Source organism: Gopherus flavomarginatus, chromosome 7 (genome assembly GCF_025201925.1).
Source record: "Gopherus flavomarginatus isolate rGopFla2 chromosome 7, rGopFla2.mat.asm, whole genome shotgun sequence".
Classification (NCBI taxonomy): domain Eukaryota; kingdom Metazoa; phylum Chordata; order Testudines; family Testudinidae; genus Gopherus; species Gopherus flavomarginatus.
The window spans coordinates 2,123,453-2,138,125 of record NC_066623.1 but is presented as its reverse complement, the minus strand read 5'-3'; the positions used below and the strand labels follow the sequence as shown (position 1 = coordinate 2,138,125).

Below are 14,673 nucleotides of genomic sequence, written 5' to 3'. Positions count from 1 at the left end.
ATTACATAAATAGCTACTTTCCCCAGCTGCCCTTAAGCCTCACCATCGTTCCTGGGCCAGTTCATGGTTGGGTTTGGTATGCAGCAGAAGGAGGTTTTGAGAAAGGAGGAAGAGACCTTGCAAATCAGACTGGGGAGGACCAAGGAATTATTGCTCATTGCTAATCAATGCCTCTGATAATAACTGACTCGCCAGCTTTCTTTGTGCAGGAGGGGGTGAGACAACATCTGCAGCAAAGCCCATTTTCCCAGTTGGAGGAGCAGCCGATACCAGCCAATCCCAGTGTTTGTGGATTTGGAGTTTTTGTCTGCACACGGAGGGGTGTGTTAGAGTCCCAGGGGTTACCCCATAACATTCTACAGCTCTGGGCTACTCTTAACGCGTGTCTCCTATCATATTCCCAGCCTTGTAGCCCAGGTGTGATGAAAGCAATATCAACACATCACAGCTATTTTCCTTCAGGTGGCCAGGCTGATGCACTGAATTTAATTTATGTCATCTATAAACAGTTAATAAGGCTGATGTCTGGCCTTTACCTGGGGACATTCTTCATCATTGTTCTGGTCAATGTCTGCTCCATTCCTTCAGAAAGAAAGCAAGGTCAGAGTGGATGAACACTGGGCAGCCTGTCAGGAATTCGATCACCTCGGCACACTCTGGGAACCAACATGATTATCTAAATGTCCACACATCACTTTAATGGCCCAGAAGCTCTTGTGGCACTTACGCGACAGCAGAGCAAAAAGCACACTTGTTGCCATAGGTAACGCCGTCAGTGCCACAGATCGGGCTGTACTCCAGGGTGCAGGCAGCTTCCTGACCTGTGGGTGTTTTCACGTAGCCAGTGCAGTCAACCTGCAACAGTCACAAGGCAACATTTTCAACCTATACCAGGGGTTCTCAAACTCAGGGGGTTGCGAGGTTATTACCTGGAGGGTCACGAGCTGTCACCCTCCACCCCAAACCCCGCTTTGCCTCCAGCATTTATAATAGTGTTATAAATTAAAAATACTTTTTTATATATTTAAGTGGGGGGGTCACACTCTGTCTTGCTATGTGAAAGGGGTCACAAGTACAAACGTTTGAGAACCACTGACCTATACCCTCCCTCTCCTTCTAGGGATCTGATTGTAACTGACTTGCTGTCTCTCTCCCCTGTCTGCCGGGAGGAGGTACAAGTAAAGGAGAACAAGGCCAATTGGAGGAAGCAGAAAAGACTGCGTGAAAGGCAAAGCTGAGGTCAGTAGTGTTAATATCACATGCAAGATACAATCCCCAGTAATAAGGTGTACAGTTCTGGTGTGAACAGAGTGTACCATTCAAGGCAAAAATTATTGAAACTTCACGTTGGGATTTTTTGTTTAGAATGACATTTTGTTTCAAAGTTTATATTCTATTATATATTAGAATAAAATAGAAAATCAAACCTCAAAATTGAAACAAAATGTTTTAATTGACCTGAAACAATGTTGTGGGAGTTCTTGGAAAATTTTATTTTATGGGAAATTTCTAAATTCTTTGTTTTCATTCCAGTTTGGAACAAAAAAAAATTTCAAAACTACAGAATTTCCTGCAAAATGGAAATTCTTGTTGCTCCCAGCTCTGTTGCTAGTGCATTTGTAACACCGATAGACCCCAGTCATCGAACCTAACATAAGAACAAAAGAATGGCCCTACTGGGTCAGACCAAAGGTTCATCTAGCCCAGTATCCTGTCTTCTGACAGTGGCCAATGTCAGGTGTCCCAGAGGGAATGAACAGAACAGGGAATCATCAAGCGATCCATCCCCTGTAGCCCATTCCCAGCTTCTGGCAAACAGAGGCTAGGGACACCATCCCTGCCCATCCTGGCTAATAGCTATTGCTGGACCTATCCTCCAGGAATTTATCTGGTTCTTTTTTGAACCTTGTTATGGTCTTGGCCTTCACAACATCCTCTGGCAAGGAGTTGCACAGGTTGACTGTGCATTGTGTGAAGAAATACTTCCTTTTGTTTGTTTTAAACCTGCTGCCTATTAATTTAACCTGGGACCTTTGGAGCTAAATGCATGGGACTCTACTGCATGAAATAAAAGCCACATGCCCCTTAACTAAGGCTGTAGCAGACTCATTAACCTCTAAGTGGGTCTTGTTGCCACTAGAGGGGACAGTATACCACACCCAGGAGGTGTGTGGGTTACACATTCATACTGACTCTATCATGAGGACAAGCCATTGCTAATGTATCAGGAAGTAGGTTATAACAACGAACAGAGCAGATATTTGGCTATACCTGAACACATCTTCCATCATGCTTTTTGACAATGTTGTTGCCACGACTTGAGAGAGAAAGAGAAAAGAGTGTGTGTGAGAGAGGTTAGTTTGTGAGCACTTTGCAGAAATCTGACTCATTAAACTCACTCTTCAGTTCTACGATGCTGACACAATTAACCAAACTCCTTTAAATCAGATAGCTCCCAAGTGATCTCTGGTTGGAACCCCCGATCAGTGAATAACAGACTCACAAAAATGAGTCACAGAATCACATCAAGCCATCTCGTCCATCCCCACCCCAGTGGTGCTTATAGAATCATAGAATATCAGGATTGGAAGAGACCTCAGGAGGTATCTAGTCCAACCCCCTGCTCAGAGCAGGACCAACCCCAACTAAATCATCCCAGCCTGGGCTTTGTCAAATCGGGCCTTAAAAACCTCTAGGGATGGAGATTCCACCATCTTCCTAGGGAACCCATTCCAGTGCTTCACCACGGTCCTAGTGAAATAGTGTTTCCTAATATCCTATGGGCTTTTCTGTGCAGCTTTGCTGCTTTTGTTAATCAGAAGAAGTTACTTAAGAACTTACAAGATTTCTCTGCAGAACAAACACTCATTGGAGTATGTGATGCCATCACTGCCACAGACTGGGTCAACCATCCTGGGACAAGGAACTAGTCTTTTGGGAAGCACTTTGTAGAGACTGCAAAGAGGCTGCAAAAGCAACAATGTCATTTGGGTATGTCCTTTACTATAACATTACACCTGATAGCTATGTGCTTTTCTGTGTATCCATTTTGCATTGTGGTCCTCCCCCATCTCTTTGCATGGGCCTCCCCCTTGTAGTTCCTTTAACAGAGACTTATAGGACATACGAGAATGTTTCCCCCCATCCTGAACGGGATGGGAAGGGGTGGTAATTGTCCTAGGTTCCTCTAGATCTCCTGCTATGGAGGGGAAGGAGAGGGCAGTGGATACCATGGGAGTGGCGGGGAGAGGGGGATTCTCACAGCCCTTTCCAAGCTGTCTTCATTGTGACCCAGCTGCCCTATCAGAACAATGTCCAGACCTGAAGAAGGGCTCTGTGAAGCTTGAAAGCTTGTTCCTCTGCAGCCCATCCCCTCTTTTCACTTCCTCTCCCTGGGAGGGATCCCACATTGTAATTTTGCCAGTAAAGGAAAGAGAACACCAGACTGGTTCAGCAAAAAGAATGAGGCTTATGCCCAAATAAATTTGTTAGTCTCTAAGGTGCCCCAAGGACTCCTCATTCTTTTTGCTGATAAAGACTAACACGGCTACCACTCTGAAACTGGACTTCAGGTTATGATATTGTTTTCCAATCATAATGCTCTGACAATTGTTCTAGATTTCTCAATCTCTCCTGCTCTGGAGGGGAAGGAGATCTCACTACAGCAGGGTGAATAATGATTTTTTTTCTGGTTCGTTGGTCATTTCAAAAAGTTATATATAAGTGAAAAGGGGAGATGAGTTGCAAGGAACAGCTTTCAAGCTTCACAGAGCTCTTATACCTGTATATAGCTTCAGTTTGGCTCAAACTCCCAAATCTTCAACATTTTTAGAAAATGGAAAAGGGAACTAAATATTTTGTTTTGATTTTAAGCATTTTAAAACATTTTTGACGTTTAAAAAAATACAGTTAGAGGGAAATTTGAAGCAAAAAGCCATTTCAAGCTGAAAATATTTTGCTCAAAAAATGTTGGAATGAAATGTTCTGATTTTTTTCTGATTTCTTTTAAATAAAAAATTCAACAAAACAGACACAAGGTCATTGAATGTTTGTGTCCTGAATCTGCATTTTTTAGCAAAAAATGTTTCAGTTGAAAAATGTTGCCAAGCTGCAAGTTCAGCATGTAGCATGTTCTCTGTGTTGTCTTTATGCTGACACTGGTCGCCTTCCGGCAGACAGTAAAGATTGAGCCAAAAAATAGGCCAGGATTTCAGATCTCAGTTTCCTGCTATATCCTTCAAAGACATTATTGTATTAAGTTTCTGTGTTGTTGTGGGCCAGGATTGTATGTAACGTCTCTGGGGGCAGATGTGCCAGATGTAAGATCTGGGAGTTCTAAAGACTGTATGGAAAATGTGTCAGACAAGGATGGACTTTTGGGATGATAAGAGTGAAATGGATTTCCTAGGGAAGCCACAGGGAGACATTAATGCAAATTCCCCAACTCTGGTTATGCAAAAATACAGCCTTCTGAAATTATGCCCCAAGGAGAGGGTCATTGTCTGCTGATTACCTGTTACAGACAGCAAGGATCAAAGACCTGAGCTATAAAGAAAGGGCTGATCTGCCCAGTCTGGGTGATGGTTCTGGATCTCATATAGATGAATGCATAACCATGGGGAAAACCCAGTCATGGGTTTTGAAGGACTAAACCCTACCAGAGCCCTAAGTTAAAGCTGGGGGTGACTAAGGAACTGCCTATGCCTCTGCAGGTTTTGGGAGAAAACCTCCTTAGGCTCTTTTGAAAATCACCACCTATAGATTTGTGTAGGTTTCTATGATGGCTATCACCCTCATGCAGCAAATATTCTCACATAGCCAAAACATTCAGGTAAAATGTATTCTGCGGTGGAAAATTAGAAACTAGAAAATGAAGAGATTTTCTTGGAATCAGTCACTTTTATTCACTGAACTCCTTTAATTATATTCAGATGGCTGAAATTTTGTGTAGCTTTTAAAACAAAATGTAAGGAATACTTGATCACATGTGACACTATTATGGAATTGTATTTGAACTAAAAAGCACATGGAGTATATTATATTAACAAGGCACCTTGACAAATGCATTATGGATGAAATTGACCCCTCTGCACTAGGGCTTAAGTGGGCTTTAAGGGGTACATTGGCCTTGCATTGGCCCTCCATGCTAGGGTAAATTTCACCCTGTATTATTAGTAGTTATTGTTTATTTTTATCAGTTGCACCCATGTCGAAACAATGGCTCCAACTCCCAGAGATTCATTGTCTCAATTCTACGGCAAGGGAGTCATTTCACTTTTTGAGGCACCTCTATTCTTTCATTGCTGTTTAGTGTTTTTCCATATGTACCTATCTGTGATTGACCTAGGGATCACGGGAAAATGACAAAGAAGATCTGAAACTCACCTGACCTGCCTCAGTGGCAACACCTGAAACAAAAAGCAGAGACAAAAAAGATAAAAACAAAGCAGCATCTTTGATAAACATCCATTAGGAAACATTAATCCTAAAGAACAACCAAATACACTATCTTAACCCTGGAAACCAACTGTTCTTTGCTGTATTGATGGCCACAGATAATATTACATCTTCTCTGAGCAAACATCAGATAATGTTCATGGCTGGAATTTTTTGAGTTTTTTAAATAAAAACAGAATTTTTAGTTGCTTCTTAATGATGAAATTCAATGTGAACTTCGCTGCTGTGACTCAGGAGTCCTGGTAACATCCTATAGGTTCAAGTAGGACTGAGGTGGTATAGAGGTCTTGTAGGAGCTCTCTGCACAGGAATGGATTTCATCCAAGGAGAAATCCCATACCAACCCCACTGTCTTGGAACTTTTCCCAGCACAAGCCACTAGCTCAGGGATACCTCTTCAAGGATGTGCATATATCACTGACTTCATCCATACATAGGCTTGGCTTCAAGAGGGCTAGAGATATCTGCCCAAGGGCATCACATAGCCTACAACAAAATTAACTCACCGGAAAAATAGCTGAAAAGCGCCAGACCGAGCAGCCCAAAGACACCACTTATCTTCATGGTGGAGGTGATGGTTGCGTGAGAGTCAAGTCTGGAGGTGCTCTGCCGAGAAGATGATGTTTCTCAGACTCCACTGCCAGCGCTCACTGTATATATAATGTGCAGGTGTCCCCAAACTTGACTCTGACATCATCACCCTAAAGTCATTGTTTGCTCTGGAAGCTGGCGGATTTGTATTGAGGCTTGTACTGAGCTGTAAAGAATATTTTCTTATCAGCGAGATGCCCAGGAGAATGCAATAAACATACAGGCGGCACCCAGTTTGTTAACAAAGGTGCTTGCTATACAGTCGGCCCTTTGCTTTTTCTGGACAATGAGCACATTGTGTGTGCAGTGGAAGCTATGAAATTGCAGGGAGGAACCTGATAATGTGGATGGGACTAGCTGTTAAGTTGTTACATTCACTGGTATTCAGATTGCATACTGCATTACGTATGTTGTAAGATATTCCAGGGTGCAGCAGCTTTTGAATCAGTTGTTTGGGGTGACAAATATAGGGTTTACATGGGACTTTAAAGAGGCCTGAAGCTGGACCTCTGCAGATTACCCACGCATTCTACGGACGCTTAGGGAGGTTTGGGGACTTGCCATACTGTCCTTCTCCATCCTCTCCAGGGTTTTCGTGCAGTGCTAGTTTCTCACTGACAGATGATCAGCTAGGACCTCAGCTGGAAGTCTGGGTTTGAAAACAATGCGTACAGTTTAACATATGTTTGGTGGGGTGAATTCTGTGCCAAAGAATATGCAATTTTCTAATAATCAGAGGAGTGAAATTCTGAAACAGCCTTCCAAGGGGAACAGTCTTGTTTCAAGACTGAATTTGAGAAGTTTATGGAGGGGATGCTTACCGAGATTGCCTACAATGGCATAGGACACAACTTCTATTAGGAAATACAGTAGAACTCCATTTATCCAACCCTCCATTTTCTGACTCTCTATATTAACCGAACAATCAGGATTCCGGGTCCAGAAGTGGCCAATCTCTCTTGTGGCCACTAGATGGCGATGCAGCCTTGCATTGTCCCATTCTCTGGATTATCCAATTTTTTCATTATTCTGTCTAGCCATGGTCTCAGTTAGATTGGATAAAGGGGTTCTGCTGTATTTCCAACAGCTGGAGTTGGGACACTAGATGGGGAGGGTTATGAGCTACTACAGAGAATTCTTTCTCAGATGTCTGGCTAATGGGTCTCCCCCACATGCTCAGGGTTGAGCTGATCACCATATCTGGGGTTGGGAAGGCATTTTTCCCCACGTCAGATTGGCAGAGACCCTGGGAGGTTTTGCCTTCCTTTGCACTGTGGGGCACAAGTTACTTGCTGGTTTGAGCTACATTTTCTGTAACATCAGGTCCTTAAATGACGATTTGAGGATGTCAATAAATTAGCCAGAGGTTGTGGACCCACTGCAAGCGTGGGTGGGTGAGATTCTGTGGCCTGCGATGTGTGGGAGCTCAGACTAGATGATTATGACGGTCTCATCTGGCCTTGAAGTCTGTGAGTCAAGTATAAGCTTCCTTAAAGTGTTAATGATGAGGGTAGGGCCCTTGCAACAGAATAAGCCATAATTAAATGTCACATGTACTGCCATGAAGACTGAAAAGCAAATATAGACACAGCATACAAGAGATCCTTTGTACTAAGGAGGTCATGTAGGCAAATGAGAGACAATACAGCCTATTTCATCTTTAGAGACCACATCCCACCTGCAAATGGGCAGGGAGTGAATTAAAGGGACCCTGAGGTTTTAAACAGAAAATCGGAAACATCTTTCTTATTATCCTGGGAGATGCTGCTGACGCTTGACCTAGGTGGGCAGGTTATCATTGCTGGTCACTGCGGGTGTCCCATGGCAATCCGAGGGGTGACTGCTGCGTGGGTAGCATACCCACAGTAGTCTGTCCCATTGCTAATAATGACAGTGTAGATGGGGCAGGACAGGCTTCAACACCGACTAGCAATGCGGGTACTTACCTAGGGTCCTGGGGGGCAGAGGCAGCCCCTGCTAAAGACTGTGCTGCATTCTATCCTGCTACTTTTAGCCATGCCCAGGGGCGGCTGTAGGTATTTTGCTGCCCAAAACGTGGCAGGCAGGCTGTCTTCAGCGGCTTGCCTGTGGGAGGTCCCCGGACCTGCGGATTTGGCAGCAGCCTGCAGGAGGTCCGCCAAAGCTGCGGGACCAGCGGACCCTCCGCAGGCATGCTGCTGAAGGCAACCTGCTTGCTGCCCTCACGGTGACCGGCAGAGCACCCTCCGTGGCTTGCTGCCCCAGGCACGCGCTTGGCATGCTGGTGCCTGGAGCCGCCCCTGGCCATGCCAGCAGGGGAATGTCAACCCGAACTGCAAATGCACCTCACTCAGCAGTGCAGACATACCCTGAAAGGGCAGAATGATTCTAGCTGCCGGGTAAAGACTTCAGGCTTTGACTCACTGGCTCCAGCAAGAGTTTTGCCTGAGTCAGAATGAGGAACCTATTCTGGATTTGGTCCTTTTATCTGTAGTTTTGTTGGAAATATCACTGTCTGGCATAATCTCTCCTGAGCTCGCTGGAAAGGACTTGCATTCGTGAAACAGGAAGCCAAAAAATAATCACAAAGGGTTTTATGATGTTTATTTTTGAGGCTAAGACACTTCATGCAAGGCAGACTCCGGCCCAGTAAGACACCAGTGTTTCAGAGTAGGGAGTATATTGTCTTGTGATTGCATCTACCCAGACAAGCAAGCCAAGTGCACTAGTCTGAGTGTCTAAACCATTCAGCAGCTGAGGGACAGGCATTGTGCAAGTCTATGAGAGAGCCAGGCAGCCTGTGCCAGTGGGCGGAGCCTGCAGGGTGTGGGGTAGCATAGCGTCATGATACAACAACCCAACAGGGTGAGCTGACCCCCGTTTGGGGACTAAATCCAGGCAGGAGAAATTCCCTCCACTACAGGATTTCCTGGGTGACTTTTTATGGCTTGTGCTAATAAGAGGTCAGAGCAGACATGGACAGTGGCCCCTTCTGTCTTAAAATCAATGCATAATGATCATAATACCTAATTCTCCTATAGGGCTATTCATCACCCTTCAATCACACCCCAGAGAAAATGATTCCCAGATAATTAGTGGAGGTAAAAGTGAAAACATTTGCAATGACTATCATTACAACGGTCTCCAGCCCTCACTCTTTGGGACCATGAGTGAGTAGTTTTACAGTGACTGAGGTTCACTTTGGGATGCAGTTTGGATGACGGTAAGGCGATGACCCTGGGATTTCTTGGGAAGGATTTCCTCTAATTTTAGAACCAACTGGAAAGACCTCAAAGCTGAAGAAATGTGCAGGGAGGCGAATACGCTGTGTATGTCAGCAGGTCAGCCAGGTATCATCTTTCTCCCATCTTGAGGAAACTGAGGTACAGATTTCCTGGTCTCCTCTGCCAGAATGAGTGATATCAATGTTTCCATGGACACAGAGCTGAAAGAACCATTCCAGTCTATGTTTCTGGGTCTATAACCTCAGCTGGAGAGAAAGGCACCAACGTGGACATCTGAGAAGAAAAAACATATATAGCCGTTAGGTAGCCCACACTCACTCCTGAGCACGGAGCGTAAGGCAGAGCCATCCTCAGAACACTTTTGATTTTTATTTAGGGGATTAGGTTTTTTTAGGGACTGAGATGGGGAAAATGTTCGTTTGAAGACTGGCTTCTTTTACGGGGAGAATGCTTGTCAATTTGCTGCTAGTATTTGAGTTCAAGCTGGACTGTGTGTGATGAATTATGATGGCAAGGAAGCCTAGGATTGGAACATCCTTCTGTCTTTCTGTGCCAAAATTGAAATAAATAAAGGTATCTGGGCTGGTGGGTCTTGCCCACATGCTTAGGGTCTATCTGAGAGCCATATTGGGGGTTGGGAAGGAATTTTCCCTAAGGTCAGATTGGCAGAAACCCTGGTGGTGGAAGGGTATGGGGAGGGTTCACCTTCCTCTGCAGCTCACTTGCAGGTTTAAACTGGTGTAAATGGCAGATTATCAGTAACTTGAAGTCTTTAAATCATGATTTGAGGATGTTAGTAACTCAGTCGGAGGTTAGGGGTCTATTGCAGGAGTGGGTGGGCCAGGTTCAGTGGCTTGCGATGTGCATGGGTCTGACTAGTTGATCATGATGGTCCCTTCTGGCCTTAAAATCTATCTAATTAATAAAAACTGGATTTACCCCGCACGTTCCCTCATGTTCCTTGTTAACATCAACTCCTTTTCTAGAGAAAGAGAGAAAAAGAGAGAGAGCAGTTAGTGAAAACCACTGATTGCTATAGGAGATCAGTTCACTTCAGTACATTGTTTAGAAACTACCAACATGTTTAATCAAAAATCCCTGTACATCCAATAGGGAAGGGATCTATCTGGTAGGGAATATTTGCTGCCAACTACCCGCTGGTACCAGCATTCCTGAGCAATTAGTATTGGCTAAGTGGTGCTCATTCCCCCCGATAAAGCTGCCTCGTCTGTCTGAACTGGACATGCTGGGATGTGTAGTCTGGCTCTTTTTGGAGAGTGCACCCCTGTGAACTGAAGTGTTGTGAGGGGCTCTGCAAGGGTGTTGAGGGATGTGGGAGGATCTCAGAGGATAGTGAGAGGCTGTGATTCTAAGGAAAACTAGCCCATTATTCTCCTTCTTTGAGAAAAATGCTTCCTGCAAAATCTGTTTGCAGCTCGGCCCTGAGGAGGGAGGTGTAGATTAGCCTACAGATCTCGCATTCGTGCCAGTAGGTGACACCATCCGTGTCGCAGACAAAGATAACCACTTCTGGGCATAGTAACTCGCCATCATACACAAACGGTTCTTGGTTGTACTGGGTGCAGTCAAGCTGCAGAAGTAATCAAATAAAATGAGTATGGCCTTTATTGTAGGGAGTAATCGTCCCGCCCCTACATTCCTCACCTGGACTCTTCTCTCTATCATAGAGGATAAGTCACTTGGGGCCTACATCTACAATAGTTTGCTGCAGTCTGAATGGGGAGGTGGTCAGCAGGAGTCTTCTCCCGTTCTTCGGGGTTGATGGGAAAGGACAATGCAGCAATCGTCAGGCATGGGAGACTCCCTTACAACCATTCCTTGCTGTGGTCAGCATCATGTCTTCAAGATGTCCCCTCCAGATTCCTGACCAGCAATTCAGGTCGCCTGAAGGAGAGTGAGTGCTGTGAGAAGCCATCCCAGGTGTTTCACTGAGTCCAGTGCATGCTGGGAGCTGTGTCAGCGCTGTGTGAATTCTCACACAGCCAGATGTGGCTGTTAAGTTCCACAGTTATGTGTCTTGCTATTAGAGCTGGTGGAAATTGGGAAGCACTTTTGCAAAATACGTCCTTTTTTAGCATTCTTCTTTTGTATGGCAATACTGGAACAGGAAAAGCAACAGTGTGACTACAGTTGCCTCTTAAGGTCTCTTGTCTAGTCCATAGCATGTGAATGGCTGTGACATCTCCAGGATGAGCATGGAGTGGGCATTCATCTGTGTTGTGTCCAGCAGTTAGCACTACGTCATAGTCGCAGTTTGGTTGCTCCCTCACTTTCCATCTATGGAGTGAATATGGGCATTTTCCATGTCGGGTGTTGATACGGGTTAGCACTGCCCATATGTGCCATGGGGAGGAGAAGCCCGTGACTTGCACAGATCGGTCACTGACATTGAAAAATTTCAACATTTTTCACCTTAAATCTATTCACTCCATAAGTAGCACCAAGTAATCTGGGACACAGCAGTCGTCGGGACAGAGATATTCCATACTGAGCATTACTGAGTATTAGATCTGCATCCTGGAGCGCTAGGAGCTCAACACCATTATGTGGCAACTTCTGGAGGGTTAAGTGAAGATGTGAGGTAGATACTGGGAGAACCATCCCAGCTAATTGTGGCTGTAAAAGTACCCACCATTTCTGAATTCTACGATGTCTACATTTTTGGTATCATTTTCACTCCAACCCCTTATTTTCAGGTGTATAATACATTTCTAAATAAAATACCTTTGGCAACTGACTTTTTCATGGCCGATCTCACAGCAGAAAGGAATTGTTTAGTTTTTGAAAGTTTCATAGAAACCTGTACAGCTCATTTAAGTTCTCAGAAGGTAAAAATAAGCATTTTTCACCCAATAAGAAATTTTTCAAACACTTTATTTGCTCTTGGAAAACTCAACCCTCCTCATTTTAAAATTTCAAAGTTGCAAGAGACTCACACCCCTCAGAGAAGATATATGCTTTTGAGATGTCTGGAAATAAAAGCAGGTTTGAAATAATAGCGATGATTGCATGGCCGTACATTGCCAGCCTATAATATTCCAATGCCAATATTTCTGACAGTGCTTCTAGACGATATGATAACATAACACAGCACAGTCAGCAAGTGACTTACAAAGTGCTGCACACCAGTGTACTTTGTAAACTGTGTGTATTTTACAAAATGCATTTCCTTTCCAGTACCTTACCCTGTAGCATTTGCTGCACAATATGTCATATTGCGCAGGGTTGCAAAATCATGTGATGAAATGTGCTCTGGACATATGCACTAGGGGGCAAAACTACCCTTGTCTTGGGAAACTTCACTAAGAATATAGGGCAAGTCAAAGCTATTTTAATGCTGCACAAGCACACCTTTGCACAATATTTGTTCAGCACCGTTTAGCTGCCATGTTGCTGTCTGTATCTCACACAATCTAACCACAGACTATGCCACATCATGCAAGGATGTCTGGAGTTGTTTAGTCTGGCTGTCTGGAAACCAGGGGCCAGATCCTCAGCCAGTAAAATCAGCATGACTCAGTCTGAATCTCAGAGGTTTACTCTCTATGTGCTGTATTACTGAAGTGGCTCTGGTTTTTGCTATGCCTGACTCTTAACCATAAGGGCTTGAAGCAATTTTCCTTTTGCCATTGATTTTTCCAACACCTAAATCTTGGGAGCAATGTTAGGAACCATTTATCCATAATAAAACATCAGAATAAAGCAGGGGTAGGCAACCAATGGCACGTGTACCGAAGGAAGCACACGAGCTGATTTTCAGGGGCACTCCCACTGCCCGGATCCTGGCCACCAGTTTGGGGGGCTCTGCATTTTCATTTAATTTTAAATGAAGCTTCTTAAACATTTTTAAAACCTTATTTACTTTACATACAACAATAGTTTAGTTATATATTATAGACTTGTAGAAAGAGACCTCCTAAAAACGTTCATGGATTACTGGCACGCCAAACCTTAAATTAGAGTGAAAATGAAGACTCGGCACAGCACTTCTGAAAGGTTGCGAACCCCTGGAGTAAAGTGACAAGAAATGAACAGAAAGAACTGGACTAACCTGATTCCTATTTTGGCTAGCAATACCTGGAACAAAAGCAGAAGCAGAAATATAAAAGGATGCAGAATGACTGAGATAATTACATATCATGTGCTAACTGGTTCGCAGAATAACTGAATGGAGTTTTCTAACTTGGGAAATATTAGGGAATGATAGACAAGCTAGCATTGTGATGACTGTGGCATAAAATGCCCAGACAGACAGAACGTTTCCTGTGCTAGTGGCTCTGGAGGGAGCTAGATTAGTGAATAGCAAAAGAACTTTTGATGATTTAGTGAAGCAGATATCATAGGTCTTATTGATCAGCAAACAAAATGCATTTCAAACAAGACATTTCAAAAAAGTATTGGCATGTCTGAAATCTGAGGAGCAGGTCACCCCTCCTATGGGAGAAACCTCCAGAGAGCCAGGCTCTGCTCTCATTGACAGCTGGGTAACTGCACAGACCGTGGGACTGAAGAGCAAAATCCGGCCCCAGGAGTTTCCACTCACAGACTTTCATTGGAATTGCCCCATGCTTTGCCCTGCTCAGTGGAAATGACATGGGGAGTTTGAGGTCTGTGCTGATCTTTGGATACTTGCACCTTTGTCCTGCTTCCCAGGCCCTTCAACTCCCCTGACAGCCTGGCTTCAAGTGTCCTCCTCCCCAGCTTGCTCATCTTCCTCGCCCTGAAACAGCCTGCCAGGGAGGTCTGGATCATGGAGAGGCCTCCTGAGCAGTGTGCGCTAACTGGGATGGCATTCCTTTACTCTGCCTACTCCATCGGGGACAGTGACTGTCGGAGCAGCCAGACCCAGCGCTACCCCACAATGCCCCTGGGAGCCTACAGAGCCAGCACCATCCCCACTTTCTCAGTCCCCTCTAATCATGGAAAGCTGCTTATGCTGCTGGAATTTCCTTTCAAAGTGCAAGTACCAGAGTTCCCCCACCACTAGGTCAACGGGCACAACTCAGGGACATTACAGTGCAGGGAGTCATCTGTCCGGGGTTGGCAGTAATAGCTCTTAAGAAGAAATTGGATCCCATTAGACTGAGCCGCTTCTCCAATTCTACTAACTTCCCAATCCTTATCAAGGGACCAGGGCCCATTAAGACTGGTAAATACTTGGTTTCAAGCCTGTGCCTTGCAAAGGCTGCCAGGATGTCAGTGATGGTTAATGAATAATATAATTGAATACCCTGGTGACACTGAGCCTTTGCCTTTATCAGTGGTGATTTCCAGTGTTCAGAGCGTCGCACAGGACTTTCCAGCAGCTACAGTGAAAGCAACTCACCTGAGAAGCAGCACGGAAGTGCCAGAGTGAGGAGGACAAAGACACCTGCGATTT

General features: G+C 44.6%; 1 protein-coding gene across 1 annotated transcript in view; it reads right to left on the bottom strand.

Annotated features, from left to right (window-relative positions):
* Positions 1–509: 509 nt before the first annotated feature.
* Positions 510–14,673, bottom strand: part of LOC127055211 (ovoinhibitor-like) — a 32,567-nt gene continuing 18,403 nt past the window's right edge. Inside the window, exons 10-15 of the mRNA XM_050961923.1 lie at positions 5,964–6,063; positions 5,386–5,408; positions 2,842–2,966; positions 2,272–2,317; positions 728–855; positions 510–582 (exon numbers count right to left, since the gene is read on the bottom strand). Of these exons, the coding sequence (XP_050817880.1) occupies positions 510–582; positions 728–855; positions 2,272–2,317; positions 2,842–2,966; positions 5,386–5,408; positions 5,964–6,063 (495 nt within the window). The remainder of the gene's footprint in view (positions 583–727; positions 856–2,271; positions 2,318–2,841; positions 2,967–5,385; positions 5,409–5,963; positions 6,064–14,673) is intronic.